Below are 26,644 nucleotides of genomic sequence, written 5' to 3'. Positions count from 1 at the left end.
TGGATGGGGTAGCCGACAGCTGTCTCTTGTGACTCCCGATGATACCGGCTATACAGGCATGATGTTGAAGTCTGTAACTCGTGGGGCTAAAAATCTATTCATTGCCCCAATTCAAGAGGAACTAAGTACAAATCCCCTACCATTGACTGATGAAGCATTCAGTAACATGCCAAAAGCTGCATGTCAGAAGTGTGAAGTTGCAGTTCCCCTTCCGCTCCTGACAGAACACATCAAATCTTGTAACGTCATAGATGTTGACAGTGACGACAACCTGGCTAATGTGGATATCAGTGAGCCTGAAGAGAGAGACTGTAAGAAGTATAATATAATATAATCTGCTTTTGCAAGTATATTGTGTAGTATTTAATAACAGTTTTTTGAAAATAACACTATTTTTACCGGTAACCTCTCAACAGCAGACATGCAGGAATGTCCTGTCTGCAAAAATATGTTTCCTGCTGACTCCATCGAGGTACATGCTTCGTAATGTGTGGAAAGGTATCCATTAACTTTTTATTGTTAATGTTTTTTTTTTTCTCTAATCAGCAATGGTCTTTGTTTTACATACTGTGCAGTTGTAACACAAATACTTTTATGAGGGTAGGGCAGGAAATGAGGTGATGCATGAAAGCATTGTAATTGAGGAAGAGCAAGCAGCAAGGCCTGGGCCATCCACAAGTTCTGCAGCTGTTCAAGATGGTAGGTGCTGTTCATGCTTAGCAGTGGCATAGGGAAAGATACACAGTTTGAATGAATGGTTATTTTTTGCTATCTTTACAGTTAGCCATAGATAATTAAACAAACACATTTCTATTTTTTATTCATATTAGGCTGGTTAACTGTCAGTGACCCCACCAAGGCCACATCTCAGTGTGCTGACAGTTTTCGACGTATTCATGAAACAAAGAGTCCCTTACTTCTCAGCATGGACATCAGAAAAAGCCCTGCTGAGCAGGACATGGCACTTGTCTCCTTCTATAAACAACCTAATGTGGAATGGGGACGACCCCTGAATTGCAGACTTGAAGGTAGCTCCAATTACAAGTCACAGTTGTCCAAAACTAACTTAAGTATTTACTCTGTCTTTATTCTGTCAAACTTCACACTGTGTTACAGGAGATACTGCTATTGGACATGGTGTAACTCGTTTTTTTTTCTCCACATGCATGGAGAAGCTGAGGTCAGGCTTTTGCATCAATTTTGGTATGTATGTAATAGAATCCTTCCAAATGCAAGCTGTATTACCTTTTTTTTTAATTATTCTGTCCATAAAGGTTTATGGTATTTTGCTTTATCCTGAAAGTTCAAAGGGTTCTTCTAAATGTATAATGCCTGTATTGATAATATCTCTGACTCTGGAATGAGGCCTATTTCTTTGTTGTTCTTAATTCAAATTTTTGATATCTTGACAGCAAATTCAAGTCTTACTGGGCTTTTTGAAGGACAGCCGGGCCATTTAGTTCCCTCAGCCTCTCACTTTCTTGTGGAAAGTGACATGTTCATGGTGGCGGGTTGAATGATAGGCCTCTCCTTTCTTCATGGAGGACCATGCCTACAGGGACTCAGCCCTGCTGTTATTCATGTCTTGCTTGGTGGAAGTCCTGACACTGCAACAGTGACACTGGAGGACTGTCCAGATCTGGACATTAGAGAAACCATCAGGCTTGTATGTTTGATTAAAAAAAAGTTTTTTCTTTCAGTAATATGTTAAGTACAATGGGCCGCCCTTTTATTGTGTATCCATTGTCCCTTATGAATGAAATTTATATGACTTATTGTCTTGAAGCTTGAAGGGGGATCCATACTGTCCGATAAGGATAAACAAAGTGTCCAGGACTTGGCCTATGCGTGGGACCTCCCTTCCCTAACTGACAACAACAGGAGGTGGCTGTTTGAAAAGCTATTGATACATGCAGTGAGTAAAAGTTTGAGAAATGTCTGTTTAAAAACACAAGTCACAATTAATGTATTTTGGTTTTTTTTATCCTGTGGGTGATGTATTGGTTATAAATGCACATTGCTACGGTTAAAAAAAAAATTGTCTGAAGAAATTAAAATGTGGCACTTTCTCCTGATAAATTTGATTCCCAGGTTTAGTGGGTGGTCTATAATACTGCAAGTGTGCAGGACAACAGTATGATTATTTCCTCATTCACCAGTGGAATGCAGCATAATAAGTGTATTTAAATGAAAGTATTCTTTTCATAATTTACTCTTCAAGCTTACTTTTACATAAATGAATTTTATGGGTTATATTCTCTCTGTCTTATTACTATTAACAGGTACTAGGTCGTGTTATGAGGCAAATTAAGCAGCTGAGACGAGGCATTAAAGAAACCCCAATGTGGACACTGGTGACCCAAAGACCTGACACAGTGGCCTTGCTTTTTCCTAAAGACACGGCAGGGAATGTCAGCGCTGAGGTTAATTTGAATAACTCTGATCTTGTAACATTGCATTTGTAGTAAATATTATGGTTCATACCTGGTCAGCATCTATTACTGTCTGCAATACAATAAAAAATTATCCAAGTCTTTCTCATGCTATTTTTTCAATGCAGGTCCTTCTTCAGCGTATCACATGGCCTCCTGAGGGTGGCAGCGATGATGACGATTGTTCAGTTGAAACAACATGCCGCATGTCAGGGTATCTACGACAGTTCATAGGTGAAGGTAGGTTTACTTGTCTCAAGGGCTTGACTAATCTTCTATTCCGTGTGAACTGTTAGTGCCATAGTTGGCTATTTATCCTGATGACTAATCATCATCCATTTGAATCTACTCCATAGCAACACCAACTGAACTGACCAACCTGGTCAAATTCTGGACCGGATGGGAGGTTCTACCACCAAGTCTCTCTGTCGAAGTCGTCGAGAGCAGATACCTCACAGCCTCCACCTGCTTTGAGACCTTGCGCATCCCAGGGCATTACAAGGACTACACATCTTTTAAACATGACATCCTGGCATGCATTAGCACTTGCCATACAGGATTTGGTCTTGTCTGAGTGGCATCTGGACCTGTACACATGTCAGATAAGATTGTTAAAGTAATATGTTGATGTTTTATGCTTGTTAGCTGTCAAGTGTTCAGGTTCATCTGACAGTATGGAGTTGTTGTATTTGTAGAACTGTAACTTCAACTGTAACCCACATATTTCAGACCATGTACTGGAGATTCCTTGCTGTCCTTACTCTGGTTTGACACACCTGATGTTGAAAATATTCAAGTTGTTAAAAGGTGGACTTATACTTATTTTATTTTCAGTGTTACACAGTTGCAATTTCTTCGCATCGTTACAAAACATCTCAAGCTCAGTTTTCATAGAAAAATGTAAAGTATTTAGTCTTGTCTGAGTGACATCTCAACCTGTATTTACACTTGTCAGTTAAGATTGTTTAGGTAAAATGTTGATGTTTTTATGCTTGTTAGCTGTCAAGTGTTGAGATTCATCTGACAGTATGGAGTTGTTGTATTTGTAGAACTGTAACCCGCAGATTTCAGACCATGTGGGAGATTCCTTGCCATCCTTACTCTGGTTCGACACATCTGATGTTGTAAAAAATATTCAAGTTGTCAAGGTGGACTTACACTGATTTTATTTTCAGAATTTTGTGCTTTGCTACATTACATTGTTATTATTACATTACATTACATCTCAACCTCAGTTTTCATAAGAAAATGCGGTATGTTAAGTTACATGCATTTTATGATTGGCAGCTTAATGTATTCCTTGTAACAGTTTCTGCGCTTTAATAAACCATTAATGCAAGAGTTTAAAGTGCACTTGTACTTTTCACTGATAGAACTGAAGGGAACGAAAGTTTGCGAAAACATTAAAATATCAACACATAACTCAAAACTGAAGTCTTATCTGATCAGTTCTATTCAGAGATCAAGAAACTGCTCACAAAACTGAACAGCAGCAATGTAAATATCGCTGCCGTAGGACTGGGATGCGGCTCTTGGCTGAACTGCAGCTCTAAAAGCTGTCAGTTGTCCATCGGTCAGTGGGCATGCTGTGTGTGGAACGACGACGCTGAAGTGGTCTTCACAAGGAAATCCACTGTTTTCCCACTCAATGTCAGGAATATCCATGCCCTACAAATAGAGAGCATTTTAAATTGTATGCAGTGACAGTAGGCACACTTTAAAATACTTCAAATTCAACAGCTTACACATGAAAACCAAATGATTCATGTACCTCTGCGTTATCTGGTCTTTGAACTGGGTAGTGTCTATGACCCAGCTCCCACAGCTGGTTGGGGGTCATGTTGCTTTCCGTTCTGAGCGGATGGTTGTCCCAACCATTCCGAAATGTATCCAAGTCATCCTGCAGGCGTGGTAAGAAAACAAAGTGGCAGCAGAAGAGGTGTGTTGGATTGGCGATGCTCAGGAAGCCCTCTTCTTCAAGGTAGTGCAGGACATCGTAGTAGATGCAATTAACAGCTACCCACAGGTCTCTCCACAGCCGCTCAATCCTTAATTTTAATACAAAAAAATATTAATATTTACAATTTGTTAAATAATCCACAATGAGTGACCAACAATTAAAATGTAAAATATCCAACCTATTTAATAGCTGAAACTTAGTCTTTGAATTTCTTCTTTATTTTGTATTTATGCATAGCCCACTACCCACTTCTGCTGACTTATAAGGCTCTTAATGACAAAGCTCCATCCTATCTGAAAGACCTCATTATTCCTTACTGTCCCACCAGAGCACTCCGCTCCCAGAATGCAGGTCTGTTAGTGACTCCCAGTATCTCTAAAAACAGACTGGGAGGTAGAGCCTTCAGTTACCGGGCTCCTTTACTGTGGAACCAGCTCTCTCCATGGGTCAGAGAGGCAGACACTCTAACTACATCTAAGTCCAGACTCCTCTCCTCTCCTCCCACCAGAAGCTGCCTTCATCAGCTCTTGTTAACATTTCCATGTTTCCCACATTCTGTGTTATAAACTGTTTTCTTGTCTGTATACATCTGTTGCACGTCTGCCCGTCCTGGGTGAGGGATCCCTCCTCTGTTGCTCACCCTGAGGTTTCTCCAATTTTTCCCTGTTAAAAGGATTTTCCTGGAGTTTTTCCTCAGTGGATGTGAGGGTCTAAGGGAAGAGGATGTTGTTATGATGCCATGTAAAGCCCTTTGAGACAAACTGTTTGTAAAAACGGGCTATACAAATAAAATTGCCTTGCCTATATTTAGAATTAGATCTTGTTTCATGCATACTGCATGTTATTGCACCATATGCAAATGTGACAAATAATAGTACATCATGGTAAAGTCTCTCTAACTAAAAGGTAGGAAACAGGGATAATACATATAGGTTTTATATAGCCACATAAGTGTTATGAACAGTGTTTATCTTTGACCTGGTATTTTTCCCACCATACAACTCATTTTCCATACACATAGTTATACAGTTAGTACTGTTATAGTGTAAAATATCCTAGTTTATAATATTCATTCACCTGAGAGGAACACCAAACTTGTCGACAGATTCCTGGAAGAATGCCAGGGTGGTTGAGGCCATGTTGTTTGAGGCTGCACCAAGATACATTATCTGCAGCACAAATAAAATTACATGTCTATGGGGCACTCAAGTATTTATTAATTATAGAAATATGGGCACTTTGTCCAAACAATTGTGCTAACCTTACGAGAAAAACCATCAATGCCTCCGAAGACAACAATGTTGTAGCTGAAAGAGTGAAAAATGAATTTGTCAACTGCACACAACATACTGCAAGTTAAATAAAAGAAAGAAAAAAAAGGTTCAACACACAGTTGCTGAATGTAATAGTCAAAGTGTATGCCATTATGAGAGGTTAGCTGTTATGGCGCATATATAGTAACAGAAGCAGTATAAAAATGTGTGGATACTGCTAACAAGAGCTGCAACAATTAATTGATTAATCAAACAATAATAAATTATTAAATTACTCGTCAACTATTTTGATTTGATTCAAATAATCGGTTTGAGTAGTTTTTTTAAGAAAAAAAGTCAAAATTCTCTGATTTAAGCTTGTTAAATCTGAATATTTCTGGTTTCTTTGTTCCTTTATGACAATAAACTGAATATTTCTTTGGTTTGTGGACAAAACAAGACTTTGACAACATCATCTTGTGGTTTGGGAAACACTGATTGACATTTTTCAACATTTTTTCAATTTTATTGACCAAACAACTAATTGATTAATCGTTACAATAATCACCAAATTAACCGATAATGAAAATAATTGTTAGTTGCAGCCCTAATAACAACTATGTACTTTAAAAAACACCCTTGAAACTCAGACATTTAGTGAAAAAGATTGCTAAATATGAATTTACCGAATCAATTTATGGTTCGTATCAATGTGCCACAAAGCCTGGGGTCCGGGTACTGAATAGGTCCGTCTAGCTAGACACCCAACATGGACCATTCGGTTTATGACACCAATGGTGTCAACACGGTGCATGGAGGCTCTGACACGGTTATACTGCACCCTCAGTCCTCTGGCTTGCAGGAGGCCCTTCATCATCCGATATCCAGAGTTAGGCTGCCTAGATTTAATCTCTCTCACACACTGATCTAACTCATCATCTGTCATTGGGCTGTAGAGTGCCTTTACTGAGAGATCAGACTCAGCCATGCGTCGGTATACTGTACGTCTGGACACCCCCAAGAGTTTAGCAATACATGGAACAGACAAATTAAGTTCCAGAAGTTTGCTAAGGTAGTCTGGGGATATGGTCATCCGCTGTCGCCCTGCTGGTCCTTGCTCAAACTGCACAACTGCAATGTGTTGCTCCCTTTTGTCTTTTTCCAAATTGATGAGACTGTGTAGCTGTGCCAGTGCATCTAAAATAGCTTGACAAACAGTCACTTGACTGGATACAGCATTTAAGAACACAAGTTCTTGTGTGCAAGTGAACTCTAAGAAGTCCAGGTCCAGAGGCATGCGTTCCACAATATGTTCCAATCGAGAGCGAAGTCTTTCTAAAAGATGATTAAGCAGTTGTTCCTAGGAGAGAAAAACAAAATAGAAAATTAACAATAGAAAAGCAAATCCATGACTGTAACAGCTGATGTTTGAAAAGTGCAATTTGTAATAACAACAGCTTCATCAGATACTTGAATAGTTCAAAATCCAATGCCTGCATTAAAATGATTGCACAATAAACTCAGGTTAAACTCCGTGTTCACATAAACGGACTGCAAGCTCGACTGTAGCTGCACCGACTCGCGCGCGTGTACTGCCCGTGTAAGTCCCGACAGGACTCGACGAGGCGCGCAGAGGGTAAAGTTGTATATCCGGTAATCACGGTACCGAAAATGCAGGTTCCGACGAATTTTTTGCGTCTCGACATCTACTTGGTACCAAAGTATCGGTTCTTGTGACAACCCCAGCCTGTATGAAAACAATCACTAATGAGAAAAAATAGACGAGCGAATGGAAACATAGTAATTCTGGGATGCAGCTGGCCACAGTGGTCTATAACAGTTGTTTAAGGAGCGCAGTCCAAAGAATAAATACTCAGAAATTAACTATGTTTCATTTTAGTAAGAAGTATGGAAAAATATGGGAAATGGGAACGTTCAGTCAAAGAGGAGCTGATGAATGCGGCTTCTGGTAAGCAGGCTGGGCCAAATACAGGTAAAGCAAGGAGAGTAGGCCAGCTAATGGGAGGACTGGTGGGTATAGACTGGTTTGGTATTACAAACCAGCAGCACAAAGATCATGTTAAACAGCTAAATGTTAATGGACTTTAATTAAGGTGACCATATTTTGATTTCCAAAAAAGAGGACACTTAAGGAATGCCTCCTCTTTATGGATTACACAACGATTTTATACAAGTTACACAATAAAATAATATCCCTCAATAGGTAAAGACACAAATTCAGATAGGCTTTTTCAACATGCTTGATTATGCCTAAAATAATCTATGTTCAACTTTCAACAGTACAAACATAAAATAAAAACAAAAACCTATGGAATTAAATAATAATGCAGTAGAAAATCAACCTATAGCCTAAGCATGAAGTCCTGGTGATACCGGCTCTATCAGGTGAGCTACCGGAGCGGGGAGGTCCAAGACGTCGGGTCCGAGTATCAACACCCACGGTTCGGGCTGGTTGAGTCAAAGAGGAGCTGATGAATGCAGCTTCTGGTAAGCAGGCTGGGCCAAATACAGGTAAAGCAAGGAGAGTAGGCCAGCTAATGGGAGGACTGGTGGGTATAGACTGGTTTGTTGCTTGTAGCCGTTTGTCAACAGCTGCCATCACTAACTTAGAGCAACCACGATATGCTGTCACCCAGTGTTTCCCAACAGAAAAAAAAAAAAAACTGCGTTTCACCATCTATCATCTCTGCCAGTCAGCCCCTCCACCTGCCGTCTCTCTCGCGTGCGGTCACACCGCACGTACACACACACGCACAGACAGGCCGCTAATAAACGGTAAATGCGCTATATCGCGGTAATTGTACAGTGTTAAAATTACCCCCCATCTCCTAAAATCCTGTGGGAAACACTGTGTCACCAGTTAACACTATCACGGTTTAATGTACTGTCAGTCGTCATACTCGCTGCCTCAGAACCGAAAGTAGCCTAGCTCACATACCATTAGCTAGTTACTTACGCAGTTTTCACAAACGCCACCTCATTAAAAGTTCATTGTAGATATTGTTCAATAAATCCAGTTAATGTGCAACATGTCGAGTAATATCTATTACTAAATTTATTTTAAATTTTTAACACAAATGGCAAATAAAGTAAACAGACATACCGAAGCACCATCACCTGCGTTTGTGGCCATGACCGGTGGGTGTCACATGACCAGTGGAGCGTAACATGATTGGCTGGACGTTGGCTGAATTGAGACAGGGATCGATTGCTTCTCCCTGGTGACCCGGATGTTGAGTCTGGTTCTTTTTACACTGAATTTTTTGACGTTGAATTTTTTTAGACTGAATTTTTTGATGTTGACTTTTTTTACACTGAATTTTTTGACGTTAAATTTTTTTACACAGAATTTTTTTTTAGAAATTGAATTTTTTTTTACACTGAATTTTTTTGAGATGTTGATTTTTTTACACTGAATTTTTTTGGGGTGTTGAATTTCTTTACATGTTGAATTTTGAAAAACTGAATATTTTGAGACAACGATTTTTTTTTACACTGAATTTATTTCAACAAAATAAAATTCAAACAAAAAACAAAAAAATTTCAGTGCTAGAAATTTGATGGTTTTTAAAATTCAAAGTCTGATTTTGATGCTGAAAAATTTCAATCTTAGAAATTCATATTCAAACTCAGATGGCACAGAAATACTTCCATAGAATTGGGCCCATGGAGGGGAACATGGGCAAGGCAGTCCGAGGGAGGAGGGGAACAAAAACTGGGGCTGAGGCATGAGGCTGAGTGTTGCTGGCTGGCTGGAGGAGTGAAAATGGCAGGGCACTGAAAAAAGACAAAAAACAAAAACAGGTTAGCAAGGCAGCAGTACAAGATCCGTGAACCAAGAGCAAAATCCAAAGGTCAAAAACAGGGTCAAAAACCAGTGAGCAAAAAACACAAGTTGATAGCAAGGAATGGAGCCTAGTAGTTACCACAAGGGTTTCAACAACAAACTGGCAAAGAATGGAGAGGAGAACCAGGCTTTTATGCTGCAGTGATTGGAGTTGATGTGGAACAGGTGTGCTGATGACAGAGGCAGAGCAGGGGCCTGTATCACGAAGCAGGATTAATGTCTTAGCGAGGTAACTTAAGGGTTAACCCTGGGTTTTCGGTCTCACGAAGCCGGTTCAGTTCTTATCGGGGTAGATCACCATGGTAACTTACTCTGAACGGCTATCCTGCTCCGGAGCAGGGTAAGTTCAGGGTTGAATCTGATCCTATAAAAAGCACCACCCACTGGCCAATCAGCTGTTTGGAAAAAAAGACTCCGCTGACAGAAATGCAGCCCAGTCATGATGGGAAGTTTAATTCATTTGATTGATTTTGACTTGAAAGTTTATTTTGAACATTAAAAAAGAAAAGAAAGCAACAACAACAGACAATGAAAAGATTGTTCAAAAAGGAGTGGAAAGAAGTCGAAATTTCATCCCACCCCTTCATAAGAAAGAAACTGATCATTTGCGGACACTTAAAAGCACCATTAATTAGTGCCAACATTTTGTTTTGTTGGAGGAAATGATCCCTGTTAAAGATAATGGGCCTAATTGACAGCTTTGCTGCTGGAAATGTGGAAAGTAGCCTATCATGTCTACACTTCATGGTGTTTGAGGGATTTTCCTTTTTGTTTTTTAAAGAGGGAGACTAGGTGTATTTTTGCACAGCTGTTAATTTCTAACACAGCTCAATATCAGGATGATTTTATTCAGACTATCAATTTGGTGTTGATATGATTTAATTGTGGCGTCAGCTTTAAGCTTTATTGTAGCATATATAACGTTATGACAAAGAAGACCAATTTATCAGACGCAATGATGTTAGACGATAATTGTAATACACGCAATTCATCTGCGCAGCATTGATTTCATGGGATTCAAGGATGTGATCAGTGTCAGATGTACAGGTACAGGTACTGTAGCTACTTGAACCAGTGATGAGTCATTTAACCTACACATTTTATTTGCTACCTTGTTTTATCTTGATTTTTCCCTCTCTCCTCCTGTTTCTTCTTTCCTGACTCGTTTTTTTTCCTTCTCTATTATGTGATTTCATTGATGTTTTGACAGGGGAATTTCTTTGATAAGCTTTTAGTGGCTTCTAACCTCTCCGGCACTTTTCTTTTTTTAATCTTGTAAAATTTATACTGTCTGTTTTTAACATTATGTGCAAATAAACTAATCTAAACTAAAACTAAACATTATTCATCCCGTTATGCGTTGCCACGCATGTTTCCTCCTCCTGCAGCTGCCACGGTGTTGGCCTTTTCTGTAATGTTGCTTTTCTCCTCCTCATATTTTAGTAGAATTAATCTCTGATCCTCACATGAGAAATACTTTTTTTTCCTCACATATGGCGCTCTGTGAGGACACTCAGTGACGCTCAGTGACGCTGCGCTTCTCTCATGATTGTGATTGGTCCGCTGCGTGCGCGTTCACGGCTCTTGATAAAGCAACCCTGGGTTGAGTTACCGAGTTGATATCCAGCGTCGTGATACCGATTATCCTGATTGCCATTGTTAGGGTTAGTCAACCCAGGATAATAGGTCTGGGTAACCCAGGAAAGGTTGATCTCGCTTCGTGATACAGGCCCCAGGAGTGCAGAGATCAGGAGACTGCAGGGAGCCATGCCCAGCCAGGGAAAACCAAGTGAAGGCAGAACTGAAGGAGGGAGCAAAAAGAAAACAAAACACAAAAGGACAACAGATTCCTAACATCTTGTGAGTATTTGTGGCAGTAGGACGGTGTATGTGGGACTGAGTTGAAATAAACTACAATGTGTGTTTATGGTAATGCAGGAACCTGTCACTTAGTGCAATGGTAAGGCTCACTGTTGAGTATTTAGTAGTTTCTAGACAACAATGAGCTCTATGGCACTGAGGAAGAACATATGCCACACAATACCTGTTAATACAGTACAGGCCAAAAGTTTGGACACACCTTCTCATTCAATGCATTTTCTTTATTTTCATGACTATTTACATTGTAGATTCTCACTGAAGGCATCAAAACTATGAATGAACACATGTGGAGTTATGTACTTAACAAAAAAAGGTGAAATAACTGAAAACATGTTTTATATTCTAGTTTCTTCAAAATAGCCACCCTTTGCTCTGATTACTGCTTTGCACACTCTTGGCATTCTCTCCATGAGCTTCAAGAGGTAGTCACCTGAAATGGTTTCCACTTCACAGGTGTGCCTTATCAGGGTTAATTAGTGGAATTTCTTGCTTTATCAATGGGGTTGGGACCATCAGTTGTGTTGTGCAGAAGTCAGGTTAATACACAGCCGACAGCCCTATTGGACAACTGTTAAAATTCATATTATGGCAAGAACCAATCAGCTAACTAAAGAAAAACGAGTGGCCATCATTACTTTAAGAAATGAAGGTCAGTCAGTCCGGAAAATTGCAAAAACTTTAAATGTGTCCCCAAGTGGAGTCGCAAAAACCATCAAGCGCTACAACGAAACTGGCATGTGAGCATCACATCATACTGAAGGCGATCACCTTCAATATGATGTGATGGTCCTCTAAAAGGCAGTGTAAAATTTGCCCGACCCATCCGGAGCTCAGGTAATTTTGACCCTGAATCAGAGACCTGTAATTGCCATTTTTCTGGTCATCAGAGGCCAGGCGATCAATAAAATATTCTAGAATACCTAAAACAAAACACAAACACGTGCTGTTGTTGTTTTTAGTCACATAGCCTGTCCATAATGATTAAATGTCACGCTGCTAGCTTGCTAACGTCAGCACACGTAACGTATGCTAATGTTATATTACACAGTGTTTAATGATACAGTCTATCTCCCTATTACTCTAATCTTTCCTGCTTATCGCTCAAACAAATGATTAATTTCTATATTAATATCGGTACTCATTTAAGATACCTTCATCAGTTACCGGAGGCCACTGTCTAACATCATCAATCCAGCTATTCATGATGCTGTCATTGTAAAGAGTCAGTTCACAATGACAGCATAATGAACTGATGACTGACATGTCACCGCAGCAATGGTGCCGCCACAAGACGGCGGCATACACAAATCACTCGCTGAATTCGTCTATAGGAGCAGGGGATACTGCCATTTGTGCAGAGTGTGACCAAGTCTTTTTTTTTTTTTTTTTTTTTTAAATTTAGTGCACTGATCCCTGGTCGAGATTTGTTCAACTTTTTAGCCCAATTGCATGTGAACTTCTTGTCTCCTGTGTCCCAATTTCAAGAATGCGGAATTCATCACTAGAAAGTTCATACTTGAATTGGACACATCTCTCCTGTCTCGGCTCCACGTCTCTCTCTCTCTCTCCTGTACTGCTGTAATACATAAAAACACATATAAACTATTTCTATAATTATCTGCAGATCCCCCCCCACACACACACACACACACACCCCAATAATAGTTAACCCCCCTTACCTTCATCTGTCATATAACAAAACAGTGATCAAATACCAACATGCTGAAACATAGGCCAGTAGTTTAGTAGCTAGCAACTAGCCTCCACTCCCTAAAAACTAAACTAGCCAGCTAAAGGCTAACCTTACTGACACATGTAACTGTTAAAACTTATCCTCATCAGTCTGACTCACAGCATTTTCTATAATACATAAACACACTATGTAAACTGTTTCTGTAATGATCTGCAGAATTTCCCCCCACAATAGTTACTCCCCTTCACCTGTCTTATAACTAAACATGCTGAAATAGGCTACTAGTTTAGTAGGCTAGTTAGGCAACTAGCTTCTGCTTGCTAAAGGCTAAACTAGCCAGCTAAAGGCTAAAGGATAACTTTACTGAAACAATGTGGAGTTAAAACTTACCTTCATCACTTAGCCTATTTCTGGTGTTTGAAATAACTGTGACAATACCTCTTCAGTGTTAAACACCACTTTTCTGTGGCAGCCTTTTCTAGTCTTACATATACTATCAGCCATTTTGACTTAAGTGCTGTCTTCAGACTTTGCCCATAATACATCAGTATTTATGCCCTTTTGGCTCTAACTGCTTCTGTATGTTCACAGTTAAGACCTTTGTTTTTGTTTTTGTTTAATAACTCTAAATTTATTAATATTTTACTTCCATAATTTTGTCAGTAGAAAGAGCTCATCAAGAGCTTTCAGGTGATATATATAACTCAATTTTGACCAAAATGTCACTTGGTTCTCAGCCCTCGATATGTAAGATGTGGGGAGTAAAGGCAGCAGAGGTGCCACTGGTAATCGGAGCACTCGGGGCTGTGACCCACAAACTGGGAGAGTGGCTCCAGCTGATTCCAGGTACATCTGAGGTCTCTGTCCAGAACAGTGCAGTCCTATGAACAGTTAAGATACTGCACAGAAACCTCGAACTCCTAGAAACAGTGAAAGCACAGATTTACCATATTTGCGTTTTTTTCCACAATTTTCGTAGCTTCCTCTTTGATGTGTGCTGCTCACAGTCTGGCACCTGGTCACTACCTTTTTATTAAGTCCTGACCTCACCTGCGTGCTGTGTCCAGGAATGTCAATACAGCAAAACAAAAATAGACGGCCAAAATCCAGGCAGAGGGCAGAGTCTCTGCAAATAAAAACAAAGCCACATACTGAGAGTTGGTTGTAAGTGATGATTTAGAGGCACTGCTTTGTATGTGTCAATACTTTATTAGAAAAATCCTGCGTAGTAGCCTATACCTTTAAAGGGACATTGTGTAGTGTTTTCAGTTGTTTATTGGCAAAAATAGATGTCTGCATTCATAAATATGTCATCATTGGTGTATTATTACCTCCACCAATAATCTGACTTATTCTCATAAAAGGAGAATTTCAGATTTGTTTGTACATTGGGCAGGTAAATCGTATGTGGGGTTCCATAACGCCATCTTAAAAATACATCCGCCAGCAAGGGACATATAACACTACCAGGGAATAGCCCCGCCTTCAGGGTTTTCTTTGAGAGCCAGGCCAGTGCTGCATGACTGAGAAGCTGAAGCAGAGGAGCAAGAGCCTGCACTACTGCAGCAAAACAAAGTCCCACTCTTTGATATGATATGCAGCATCACGGGAGACGGAATCCTCGTTGCCAAGAAAATGGAAAATGAAATCAAAAAGGCAACGAGACCGGCGAATTCAAAAAACGAGGGTCAGCATCAGGGTAGCCTTTCCCAGCTGGAAAGAGCTGCTGACAGGGAAAGGTTTTAAAAGGGACGCTAAAGTTGCCTGCTTTCTTCTTGACAGGTAAGTAACGTCGTGGTCTTGACTGTCGCCCTCCTCCTCGTCGTCGTCCTCCTCCTCCTCCTCCTCTTCCTCCACGCCTAGCTCGTACCGATCCTCTGTCTCTCTGTCTTCTCTCTCTCTCCCTCTCCATCTCCCTACCGTTGCAGGCATTGAATCACCAGATGAATATCTCTAACAATACACTCACATCAAAATATAAATGAATAATGTAACCCGACTAATTCGTACATAGTTCATGGTTGTTACACTCCAAGGATCATACAGTGTCGTAGAGCAATATTAGCCCTTTGGGAACATTTGTTTGTGTTTGTTAGCAAGTTGCTAGATGCTATGTGGTACCAAATCTCCCCACACACACATACACACAAAACAGCGCAATATAATTCACTATCTTGCTTTTTGGTACACAGCAGCTACCGCAGTTGTAATGAGCATTTGAAAAAGTGAGGCGCTAGAGTGCGCTATCCGTTTGAATGCAATATACAATTTCAACATTAGATGGGAGAAATTCTTACACACTGTGGCTTTAAACATTTTCCATGTTTTATCCCATTAACTGTAAATTGCATGTACTTAGACTTGCAGTGTTGTTGGCTGTTTGCTAAAGCATACCTCAGGTTTGAGATTAGTTTCCTACCTTGCAGGCATCCATGGGTTTCCTTCCATTCTTAAAGACACAGGAAGCTTGAATTAATTTTCTATTAAAAGTGAAACCCGTTGGAGGGACCCCTAAGCTAGCTGGGATGAGACTGTTGATTGCACTGGAAAGAGTGAGCCAGGAGGGATATTTGCCAGGGAAACAGACTAGAGATGGGACTCTAGCTCTGAGCATGTGACACTAGTAGCAGGGGAGGAGACATCCTGCACCCAAAATAGCAGGACACAATTATAGCCGGAATGAGTCTTGCATACTGTGGAGATAATGACAGGAAGCTGGGTGTGATTGATGGGTCTAGACTTTTCAACATGGTATGGAAAACAAAGAATTAGGTATTCATTCAAGCATCCTCACAAAGGACATTTCATTATCTTGAGTGCAATGTAAAGCAAGCAGACATCATTCTTGCCTTGGTGGTGTATTTTAAGATTAGAACTGCAAAACAGGAAAACCAACTTTTTGCAAACTGTATTAGTTTTCTGTTGTTGCATAAAAGCCCATATGTAGGATTTTAAAGTTCTGATTTACCTGTAGATATCACACTTGATCTTTACCAGTTATGTAGTTGTGTGGGGGGGTTTGAAAGAATAGATATACTGGAAAAACTACATCTCAAATTTCTAAAATATATCCTAAAAGTTAAGATGACTACCTGCAATGACATGGTCTATGGGGAGTGAGGAAGATATCCACTCTGTATTGCAGTTAAAAAGAGAATTATTGGCTACTGGGGGAGGCTGATAGAGGGCAAAGAAACTAAACTTACTCAAATAATGTACAACCATTTGCTCAGCCTTCATAATACAGGTGTATATGTGTTGCCATGGGTCTTGTATGTTAAGCAGATGCTGGATGAATGTGGCTTGTCTTACCTCTGGCTCACACAAAAGTGTAACAACATCATCTGGTTAAAACTAACTGTAGAACAGAGGCTAAAAGATCAGTTTATACAGAAGTGGTACAGTGAGCTCAGAATGTGATATATATGTCGAAATTAAAATAAGTTTAAACTGAAGAAGTATCTGTTGCATGGAAACCAAAAGTATAGACAGCCAGGTGACTAGAATTCAATGTCAGCCCAACATCGAGTGGCAACTTCAATTTGACGCAGAATAGAAGTTAGGTTTAGGAACATAAACATGGTAACGACTTACCGTAAAATGACTTGAAGCTCACACGGTTCTGCACACTGGTCTCCTGGGGGAAAGTAATGTGTATTGTGACCCATCCACCACCCCAACCTCCTTCCTAATAGACCCTTTTATTATTAACTATCAGTATGACATTTTTGGTGGGCGGGACTTAGCTGGAGGCAAAACAGTTCTCCACAGACATTAGCTAGCAAGAAAAGTGCTAGAAAGTTTTGTTGGCTTGTTTTTGACAATGGAGAAAGATTATATGAGTCCCTCTGAATAGGGTGCGTTCAGAAATATTAATTCCGAGTGCCACAGCACACTCTGGCACAAACTGGACTGTTCAGAAATTTGAAGCGCTGTTGGAATGTACGGTTAGGTTATCCAGGGCACCACACTCTCGGAGTGCCAGAGTGCACTCTGGGCGCCAAGTGGAGTGAATGTGTGATTAACTTAACTGTTTGTTAATTCATGTAGAAATAGAATGCTCCGTTTTTTCGGTCAACAGGGCTCTCATTTTAGTGTAGAGCATCAGACTGAATTTATGAACACACCATGTCAGGTCACTCACTCTCTGGGACCATGAGTGTTACCTGAAAAAGTGAACACTGAACAATGGGACCAGACTGGCCAACCTGTATGCTCTCACTCAGTGGATGGATGATTTGTTGGGATTGCTCAAGGTGGGATGGGATTACTATGCCAATCTTACAAAGGAGGACAAAATGGTTTCCTTCATTTTGTTTTGCTTGTGAAGCTAACATAAGCTTATGTACTAAAAAGTTAGCATTACGGAAAAATCCAATATTCCTCTTAATACCTCCCCAGTTTCTGATAAGGTGGGCATTACAACCCTTAATACACATACCATTATTCATCCCTACAACAGTAAAAATCTTTTTCCCTGATCTGATATGAAGTGTGTGCTGAAAATGCAAGCATTTTTGATGATGGCCTCCATCCATTCCTTTCGTCTTATTGCATTTAAACATAGTTGTCTTTGTTTTTTGCTAACGGGCAGTGGCAGCTGGTATGTGATAAAATTTAAGTTTTGAGCCATGACTCCTTCTACTCTGGCTCCCAATAACACAACAAGATGACGTTTTAAGACTCCTTTGTAGCCTCCAGCCCTGTGGTGGCAAGTCGTGATTTGCCCCCAGCTGATAAAATGATGTAATTGAGATGTCAGTCATAAAAGGGTCCTCTTTCTTTAGTCCCATCAGCACACTGGTTACATGATCACAGCCTTCCCAAATATGTAGGTTATACACAAATTACTAGCTTATGATTATGTGGGATGTGTACAAATGTTGGTGCATTACTTTCCACAAAAAACAGTGGATGACAACAGCCTCCACGCCAACATCCCCACTTAATATTTATTCCAACCAAAATTTAATGTCTGTCTGATGTTAGAGTCCAATAGTACTGACAGTACAACAATAAAACCCTATAAGCAAAAGAACAACCAGTCGGGAGTTTGCAGTGTGGGTTCATTTCAAGTGAAGTCAGCATAGTTCCACCAAGCTGCTTTAAACAATGTAATGTCAGGGAAACTGCAGTGGGGGCAGTGCAGATGAAAAAGAACTGATACACAAAAAAAATGCCATGTCGATTGTGTGGGCTCACTTTGGCTTCAGTCAAACAAAGCTCAATGGAAATACTATTGGAAAATAACACAGTAATGGTCAGACAAGCAGAGCAGTGCAGTGCAGACAGAAGCAAGTTGTGTCAGACCCAGCAGTCTGTTACGCAAGCATTCCCTAAAACATATATTTAATTGAATAATTATTAATAAGGGGTCCACTGCGACAACAATCTCATGAACAGGTTTATATCTGTCTTTATGTCCAATAGTTCTAACCAAGTTAAATGTGAGCGTTAATCATGATATTGTTACAAAGTATTATCAGCAAGTTTTTGGACTTAGAAGTAGTTAGAATTCAGTGCATTGTGCTACATGTGATATAATACAGTTAATGCGACAATTTAAACAGCAACTTTTCCAGATTTTCATGAAAGTAATTTGTATGGAAGCCCTGTGAGGCAAGGTGAAAAAAATGTGGGTAATTTTAGCCAAAGTGTTTCTTCTTTGCATGAAATATTATCTCCTGCATAGGAGATATTATCTAATGATATTAAATAATCTCCTATGACAGATACATTATCTCAGGAAACAAACTTTTAGGCTTACTGAGGTTTTAAGAATGACAAAGCATGCAGAATGTAGTGCTTAGTGCACTATACAAAGGGCATAACTTAATATCTCCTACATATGAGATAATGGGTACGTTACCAATCGCATAGTTTTTATTTTTACTTTTAGTAGGTACTGCAGCTGCAGTACTGTTGCATATAGTATGCACACAATTGGCACATACTTATTTCTCATAACATTACACCCTGAACTTTGACCCTCTTGCTTTTATATCTGTTACCTTGGAGATAAAACAAACGCCACCTACGTTCACCAGAGATGGAGATAAACCCAGAGAGCTCTGCTCGCTACTTTGCAATGTATGTAGTTTAATTTTAAAGTTATAACTTGTAAATCTGAACATATTACATTTGTGACAATGAAATTACATCCACAGTTCTCTTTCATTGTTATTTTTATAGTTATGTCCTTTTGTTGTTTGTAATATTTATGATTATTTTGTTCACAAAATTTAATTTTCTATTATTAGTGTCCAACTGATCATCAGTTATTTGAATGCGCTGTCATCCGTCACTGTGGCTCCTGACAGCTGTCAATCAGCTGTAAAACAGCTGCCAATGAGCTGTCAAGCTGTCCTATGTTTGCAGGTTAGTTGATGACTTTCGTCCGCTGCGCAGAGGATTGTGGGTCAGAATAGACAGAAAAGCATGCTAGCTTGCATACTGCAAAATCAGACCTGATTTGGTAGAGCACCCTGGTATTTTTGGCATATTGCATCTTGGGACATATTAAAGCAACACAATGGAGTTTTTGAGCCCTCAAAATATACATCCAAGATCCTTGTCATGGTACATCAACTCACAATAGGTTGGATGACACCTCCGTCATTGCTTGAGAGTGCCTGTTTCACTTGAACTGGCACTATACAGTTTCGGGGTTCGGGTCGGAAAACATGCTCAAAAAAGACTACAAAATTTGTCTGCTTTATGGCATACGTCATATCCCCCTCCTCGTCATACCCCCCCCCCCCCCCCCCCCCCCCCCCTTTAGAGTAGCCTAGCCGAACCGAGGTGAACAAAGTTAGACGTGGTTGACATGGCTGAAGTGACAAAGAAAAGGAAGAAGGTGTGTGTATGTACAAAATGCCATAAGGCTACTTTACCTGTTCAGAAGACATGATGATTGCGCATTACACGGCCAGCTTCAGGAAGTTCACCGGTATCATTGGCTTGTCAACAAATGCACGCGCAGAAAGATTTCAGCGACAGTTGTAACAGACAATACCGTTTTTGTCTATAGGGGGACCTCGTGAGGTAAGAAGAGCAATCCTCCATTGTGCTGCTTTAAATCATTTTATGGTAGCAGGGTATTGGAAGTATCTTCTACATACGAGATAATTTCTCCTATATATGAGATAATATCTCCTACATATGACATCATTTCTCCTATGCGGGTGGTAGATATTGAGGTACAAATTGTAATGAGCTACAATTATTCCTCAGAAAGCTATGGTCCTTTTTTAAGGTGCATTACCTCCTGCATAAATACCTTTATGTGCAACTTATTTAGTAATCCTGTCTTGACAGAATACTTTTACACCTTGTTAGATATTAAATTCAGTTTGACCCATCCGTGTCAGTCCTGCCAGGCAATCAGGTTGCTGTTTCCAGCCTCCAAGCCCCTGCAAAGCCTCCACCATTGAAGAGAGCTTGATTAGACTGAGGCAGATAAGGGCCCAGGCTGCCCGGGGAGTGGACCTGTGTGGGAATGCATCTGAAGGCAGCACAGCACAAGATGAACTAGATGTAATAAACCTCTGCAGCATCTCCCACTGCCCCAATCCTGGGCCTGTCCAATAGCTCATCACAGGCTGATCACTCCACTCCAGCAGCTAATAGCTCCATCGGGCCTCTTCTAGCCCTGCTCCCCCTGTCTGAACTGAGGCGTCATCTCTTCCCCAACCTCCCATGATGGACATGTAATAAATTTGCTGTGATGGTGGTGCAAGCAGAATGAGCCAAGCTTGATTTGATTCATTGATTACCTCACTCCAAAGCTGACCAAAAGCTTATTGTTCAGTTGTTGTTGGTGATGGTGGTGTAGGGGAGGCTAAAAGGCTGGTGCAAAGATCACTTTCATCATCAGCATGTTTTCTGGGTTTAGAAAAGGACATAAGGGCACTTAGTACCTACATGGATTTCTACACACTTGAAGTAGTATGTATGTCCTTAGGATACAACTGAAGTTTCAAACTAGTTGCACACTTTATTTGCTTGAATGGGTACTATGCAGGTTATCAACCAGCTTTAAATGAACTATGAGAAACTTCCCTCTATTAAACCAGTGCCTGTGCTCCCCTCTCAGCGAGTTTTGCTGGCTCTCGGACTGTTGCTCAAAGTATAGGTTGTACTTCTGCATTTTCATATTGTCTGCCACTCATGCCGCCAACATGTTTCTCAAATGTTTTCAGAAACGTGTTTAAACACAGCGTTTCTCTGTTTTCTCTGGTCATGTAGCACCAATTTTAAAAGTATCTGCATCTTTCTACTGCATAGACAGACTAGTGTCATAGTTTCACCAGTGGTGAAATACTTCTTTAATATTTGCTTTATACTCATTTAGTTATCTATACCATAGCAAAAAACTTTGATGTTTTGACTGCGCAGATACGACCTATTTGTTATCTTAAGATACTGAGATGTCCTTGTTGTGTTAGCTGTACTACAACTAGAACAGCCCTTTACACTCCTTTGAAATTAAAGGAAGCTCTTATTGTGATCACGGAATATATTGTAGTTTACACCAAGTCATCTTAAGCTACAGACAATGGTGTTTATTGACCACAATCTCTTTTTTTCTCCCTTTGTGATTCTTTCTTCATACTTATTTACTGGACATCTTAAAAAAAAAAAGAGTTGTGGAAGATGCTTTGTCCTGCATTTTATTCCTTGTTGCTATGCATGTTATCATAAAGCCCATACGGAATCTGCCTCTGCAGAACTCTGCAGGAATATAGATGCTGCTTTTAAAACACAGAATGTTGTCACTGTCTCCTCCACCTCCTTGTGCATGTGTGTGACAATCATGTATTGTATTCAGTTAGCATGCATCGCGAGAGATAATGTCAAAAATAAGATCAAATTAGCAAATCAATTTTTGTTCTCTCTGCTCTATATTGAATCTTCTGTTTTAATGGCCATGTGTCCCACATTTTGTTGAATAACTTTTCCAACAAATGTTTTTATTTTTTTCTTTTAGTATTCATGATTAAATAAATTTTTTGACTCAAGGTTTTACTAAAATCTACTAAGTAGTTCTTTGAGCCATCTTGGGGTAATTTCAGGTTACAAAAATCACAGAATTACACAGATTTTGGAGCACCACTGAAAACAAATAAAGAATCTGCAGATTCTGTTTGGGCCTGGTTAACATTCTTGTCTTTGTATATATATATATTCATTACAAAGCAATGAGACCTGTCACTCTACAGACATTTCCCTTCACTCTAGCCCCTTTGACCGAGTAGGTATAACTACCGCTGGAACAGCTACGTGACCCGCCCTCTGGCAACATGACTTGTCCACCTTAATCTACACATCAGCCCATGATCAGCCCCTTAGCTCCTTGGGCAGAGGCGATTAGCTATAGCTATTAAGTATTATGTTAAAGGACAGGTGGTAAACCTATTATGGCAGCTGCAGCTAAACAGTGCAAGGTGTGATGGGAAAAGACTGCAGAGCGTATGAATAGGTAATGTGAAGTGTAGGCTAATGTGATGTGTTAATGTGTCTAATATACAGAAAATATAGAAACATTTTTATATCTTAACAGGAAAAAGTCTTTTCAGAGCCAGAGTCACTTTTCTTATGGCCCGACAAACCGCTGTCTTGCTGATGTGTTCAGTGACTCTGATGTTATAAACAAAACTGCCGCTGCGGAAGAATCAAAGGGCCATGCATAAAATTTGCTCCGATGATAATGCAAATCCACGAAGTGTAATATTTGATATAACAGTAGAACAGATTGTTAGATAGAGTGTGAGATGAAATTGTATCTTTCATATAGACACCGGGAACAACAAGACGTCCAAACAGGGTCTAATCACCATCACCTTCTTACGCAACAGCCTCTGAATAAACTATGCCTCAACGTCCACCACTTTATTCACAAAAGGAAACACCATGTCTCTCCTCCCTGCTACACACTCAGCGGGTGATCAGCCTCAGGTTTAGATGAAGCTCACCTGCGAGCCAGCAGGTTAGCTTCACAGGGTATGTTGCAATAGTAACTGACTCAGGGTTACCCTGAACTGGACTTTGTGAAACGGAAAACTCAGTTTCCCTAATCTCAGGCTTAACATACTCAAAGTTTTCATTAATCCTGCTTTCTGAAATAAGGCCCAGGTGTAATGTTTTGACGATGTGTTGTGTGTGCAGTCCACCACTGGGAGATCTAAAAAGTAGCTGACAGCAGTTAGCAGCTAACTCAAAGATGAAGAACAGTGACTGAATATGTTCACATATGGAGACAATAACATACGGAGCTCCTTACCCTATGACCAGAAAACAAGATCAGCTGCTATATAATGGGGACAGTAAATGATTGTTGTTGCCATATTAATGCCATTCTTATTGTTTATAAAGCAGGTGTTACGCACCCGTCTAGGGGTCGGGAAGTGTAACATAAAACTGAGCCGACACAAGGTAATGCACGACAAAAAAAAAAGGTGAGTTTATTCACCATCACACAAATAGAAACACAGTTTTATAAATAAGGAAGCTTTTCTTCAGGGTGAGCCCAGGCCAAAACAACAAATAAAACAAACTATCTTTCCCAAAGTACTAACTAAACCCTACGTGAAAGAAAAGAAACAAAAATACAATTACTAAACCTAACTTCCTAAACTAAACAAAAACAGGAGAAAACAGTTCAACATAAATGGCAGCTCACCCCTACTGCTTAGTGCTATATACAAATATTTACAAGTGACATGCAGTTGACAAAGAAAAATGCTGTTTAGCACTGCAACGGGTCAGCTGCAGACAAACGGCTCACCGCTCGTAGCGGCAGGACACAAACAAGAATCTAACCATTCAGCTCAAGTTCACCGCTCTCCAGTCAGAAAACACAATAATCAGTTTACTAAGGCACAGGCAGGTTTGGCGTCGGGACGAGGAGGAATGCTGCTGTCAAAACGACCCTCGAATTTTGACAGATGGCCGGGGTTTAAAAAGGCCAAGCCCCCACGACAGCCAATCAGCAGCAGCCACGACCAGAGCCAAGCCCTCGCGACAGCCAATCGGCAGCAGCCACGACCAGAGCCAAGCCCTCGCGACAGCCAATCGGCAGCAGCCACGACCAGCCAGAACCCACCACTCAGGGAAGGAGACGGGAGTGGCACCTGGCACAGATCCTCAGAAAAAGAAGAGGTCTTACTCTCACATAAAAAACAATATACATGCAATAAATGTTACAATATATGGCCGCAGCCGTAACACAGGCCACACGTTATATGTCACACTAGAGACTGATGCGTTTGCGTCGCATGTAATGCCTCTTTTACTTCTGTGATGCCAGTATGCTGTCACGCTCGAGAGGCATGATGCCACTGTTTGGTTCTGTATAAAAATCCAACGTACCCTCACACAATAGTTTGTATAACAACCTATAAAAATACAGACACAACCGTTCATATGACATCCTATGAATTAGCACCCCGCAAATGAAATTATGTCTGTATTGTACAGTTAGGTAATCAACATTAAGTTACAGAGGTTAAGTTTGGGCAAGTATAGTTACTGTGGTCAGGCTTAGGAAAAGAAGCATGGTGAAGATGAACCTTAAAGTGACTAAAGTTCACTCAGTGTTCACACGGTTCCCAACAGGCCTGTCCAGGTAAAGTCCTGGGTGAAAGTCCCTGTTTTTGAGACCTGTTTACCCCAACCTGCCTTCTTAGAAGACCGCTCAGAACTGCTTGCTTGTTTCTTCCGTCACCACATTGATTACTTGATTGCAGCCTTTGTTATGCATGAATTCTGTTGAATTACTTTTTGTAGGAAAATGTACAAACAGTTAATTAGAACAGCCTGAAAATGCAAAGGCAACATAATAGCGGGGTAGCATAGCTATAAAATTGTTTATTTTTGTGATAAAAGCACCAAATTTGGCAGATGTGTTGACAAATATATTTAGAACAAATCTGGATAATGGGGCATCAGAAACTCACCCCCTGGTGGCCAGAGCAGGCAATTGAATCCTACCGGCCCATTGACCCGTCCCGTTAATTGGATCCACACCAAAATGTAATGGCTTCTAAGTTGGACCATGCTACATGCCTCCACCAAGTTTTGTGAAAATCTGTTAATCCTCATCCAAAAAATCAATGGAAGTGAATGGGCGGCCACATGTGGGCGGCCCGTGGACACGCCCCCTGAGTTGGATCAACACCAAAATTTAATGTATTCTAAGTTGGCATGTGTTACATCCCTCCACCGAATTTTGTGAAAATCAGCCAGGCAGTTTTTGTGTAATTCTGTTAACAAACTAATAAATTGGGCAGCATAGCTAAAACATTGCTCATTTTTGCGATAAAAGCACCACATTTGGTACATTTATACCCCCCCCCCCCCCCCCCCCCCAAGCTGCTGTTACCATGTTTTCAGCACCACAAATATAATTTTGAGACCAGTTAAAGTGAAAAATATGTTTCATTCGGAACAGGCAAGAGCTTTCACTATCTTGCAGCCCACCTAATGGCTGCATGTCTCGGACCTGAGATGTCATGTGCCCTTCCAATGTTCCATGCTTTGACAGGCTGTGACACTGTATCCAGCTTTGCTGGACATGGAAAGAAGGCAGCATGGTCACCATGGAAGTCGCTGCCAGAACTGAAAGATGCACTACTGACACTGGCAAGTGGACCAAAGGACATCCCAGATGATGCAGTGAGCATTATTGAGAGGTTTGTCTTACTTCTCTTTGACAGAACCAGCATTGCTGTACTGAGTTTCTCCATGGAAAGAGCTTCCTTCTTGCGTAATCTACCTTGGTGCAGGTGCTGGTTCTGCCAAATTTGGTGCTTTTATCACAAAATTGAACAATTCTAGAAAAATATTGAGCTATGCCATCCCACTATAAAGAAAGGGCTTTGTAGTGGACCTATAGGGCTATCTCTGAGTAGAAAGGGCTACTGGTCATGCTCATGGACCAGACTCACCCTACATGTCTCTACTGAAGCCGATGAACTGTATTGTTATTGGTGTACTTGGTCTATTTCATAGCCTGGCTTGCAATTAGCATTCTTTCATTAGTCTTTAATAACAAAACATAGAACATGGCTGTTCACATCAAAGACATTTACTTGTAAAATGAGCCCTTAAATTCTCATTATTTGTGATGAAAGCTGGGGTCAAATGTTGGTATTTGAGAAGAAAGGTAGAGGAAATAAGATTCATGATTTTAGAGAGACATATTATGATGCAAAACAGCGTGTGCAACATTAAGATCTAAAATGTCAAGGCTGTCATAATGTCATGCTGCACAATCATATCTCTCCGACAAATGCCACACTGAGACCTTGCATACAGATACAAGAAATCAGCGGCCAAATATGCTATTAGCTTGCTCATGAGCTAACAATGAGCAGGGACTGACTCAGAAAGAGACAACAAATGTGGAGAAATGACAAAGGTGTATGTGGCTAACATCAGTGTGTTTGTCTGTGCATATGTGTAGGGTTGGGGGGGGTGGGGGTGGGGGGTGGGGGGGGGGGGGGTGGGGGGGTGCTACTCCATCTGAATGCGCAATGAGACAGTAAAAGATAATAG

The 26,644-nt window shown here is 40.5% G+C and overlaps 1 protein-coding gene and 1 pseudogene across 2 annotated transcripts; one reads left to right on the top strand and one right to left on the bottom strand.

The window, feature by feature from the left end:
* The first annotated feature begins 5 nt into the window (after positions 1-5).
* On the top strand, positions 6-3,628 carry LOC117266929 (uncharacterized; annotated as a pseudogene). The gene is made up of 9 exons (XR_013493321.1): positions 6-311; positions 417-498; positions 605-699; positions 831-1,203; positions 1,413-1,666; positions 1,787-1,915; positions 2,283-2,423; positions 2,561-2,672; positions 2,789-3,628. The product of XR_013493321.1 is annotated as an uncharacterized LOC117266929 (transcript).
* Positions 3,629-3,630: 2 nt separating this feature from the next.
* LOC144467062 (uncharacterized) lies at positions 3,631-8,978 on the bottom strand. The gene is given in 6 exon segments (XM_078175404.1): positions 3,631-4,100; positions 4,204-4,480; positions 5,371-5,561; positions 5,654-5,699; positions 6,332-7,005; positions 8,770-8,978. Coding segments are annotated over 6 exon segments (1,431 nt in total). The 5' UTR covers positions 8,800-8,978; the 3' UTR covers positions 3,631-3,887.
* Between the last annotated feature and the right edge of the window lie 17,666 nt (positions 8,979-26,644).

Source organism: Epinephelus lanceolatus, chromosome 15 (genome assembly GCF_041903045.1).
Source record: "Epinephelus lanceolatus isolate andai-2023 chromosome 15, ASM4190304v1, whole genome shotgun sequence".
Taxonomy (NCBI): Eukaryota; Metazoa; Chordata; class Actinopteri; order Perciformes; family Serranidae; genus Epinephelus; species Epinephelus lanceolatus.
The sequence above is the reverse complement of the archived record's forward strand: the minus strand, read 5'-3'. Positions and strand labels throughout refer to the sequence as shown.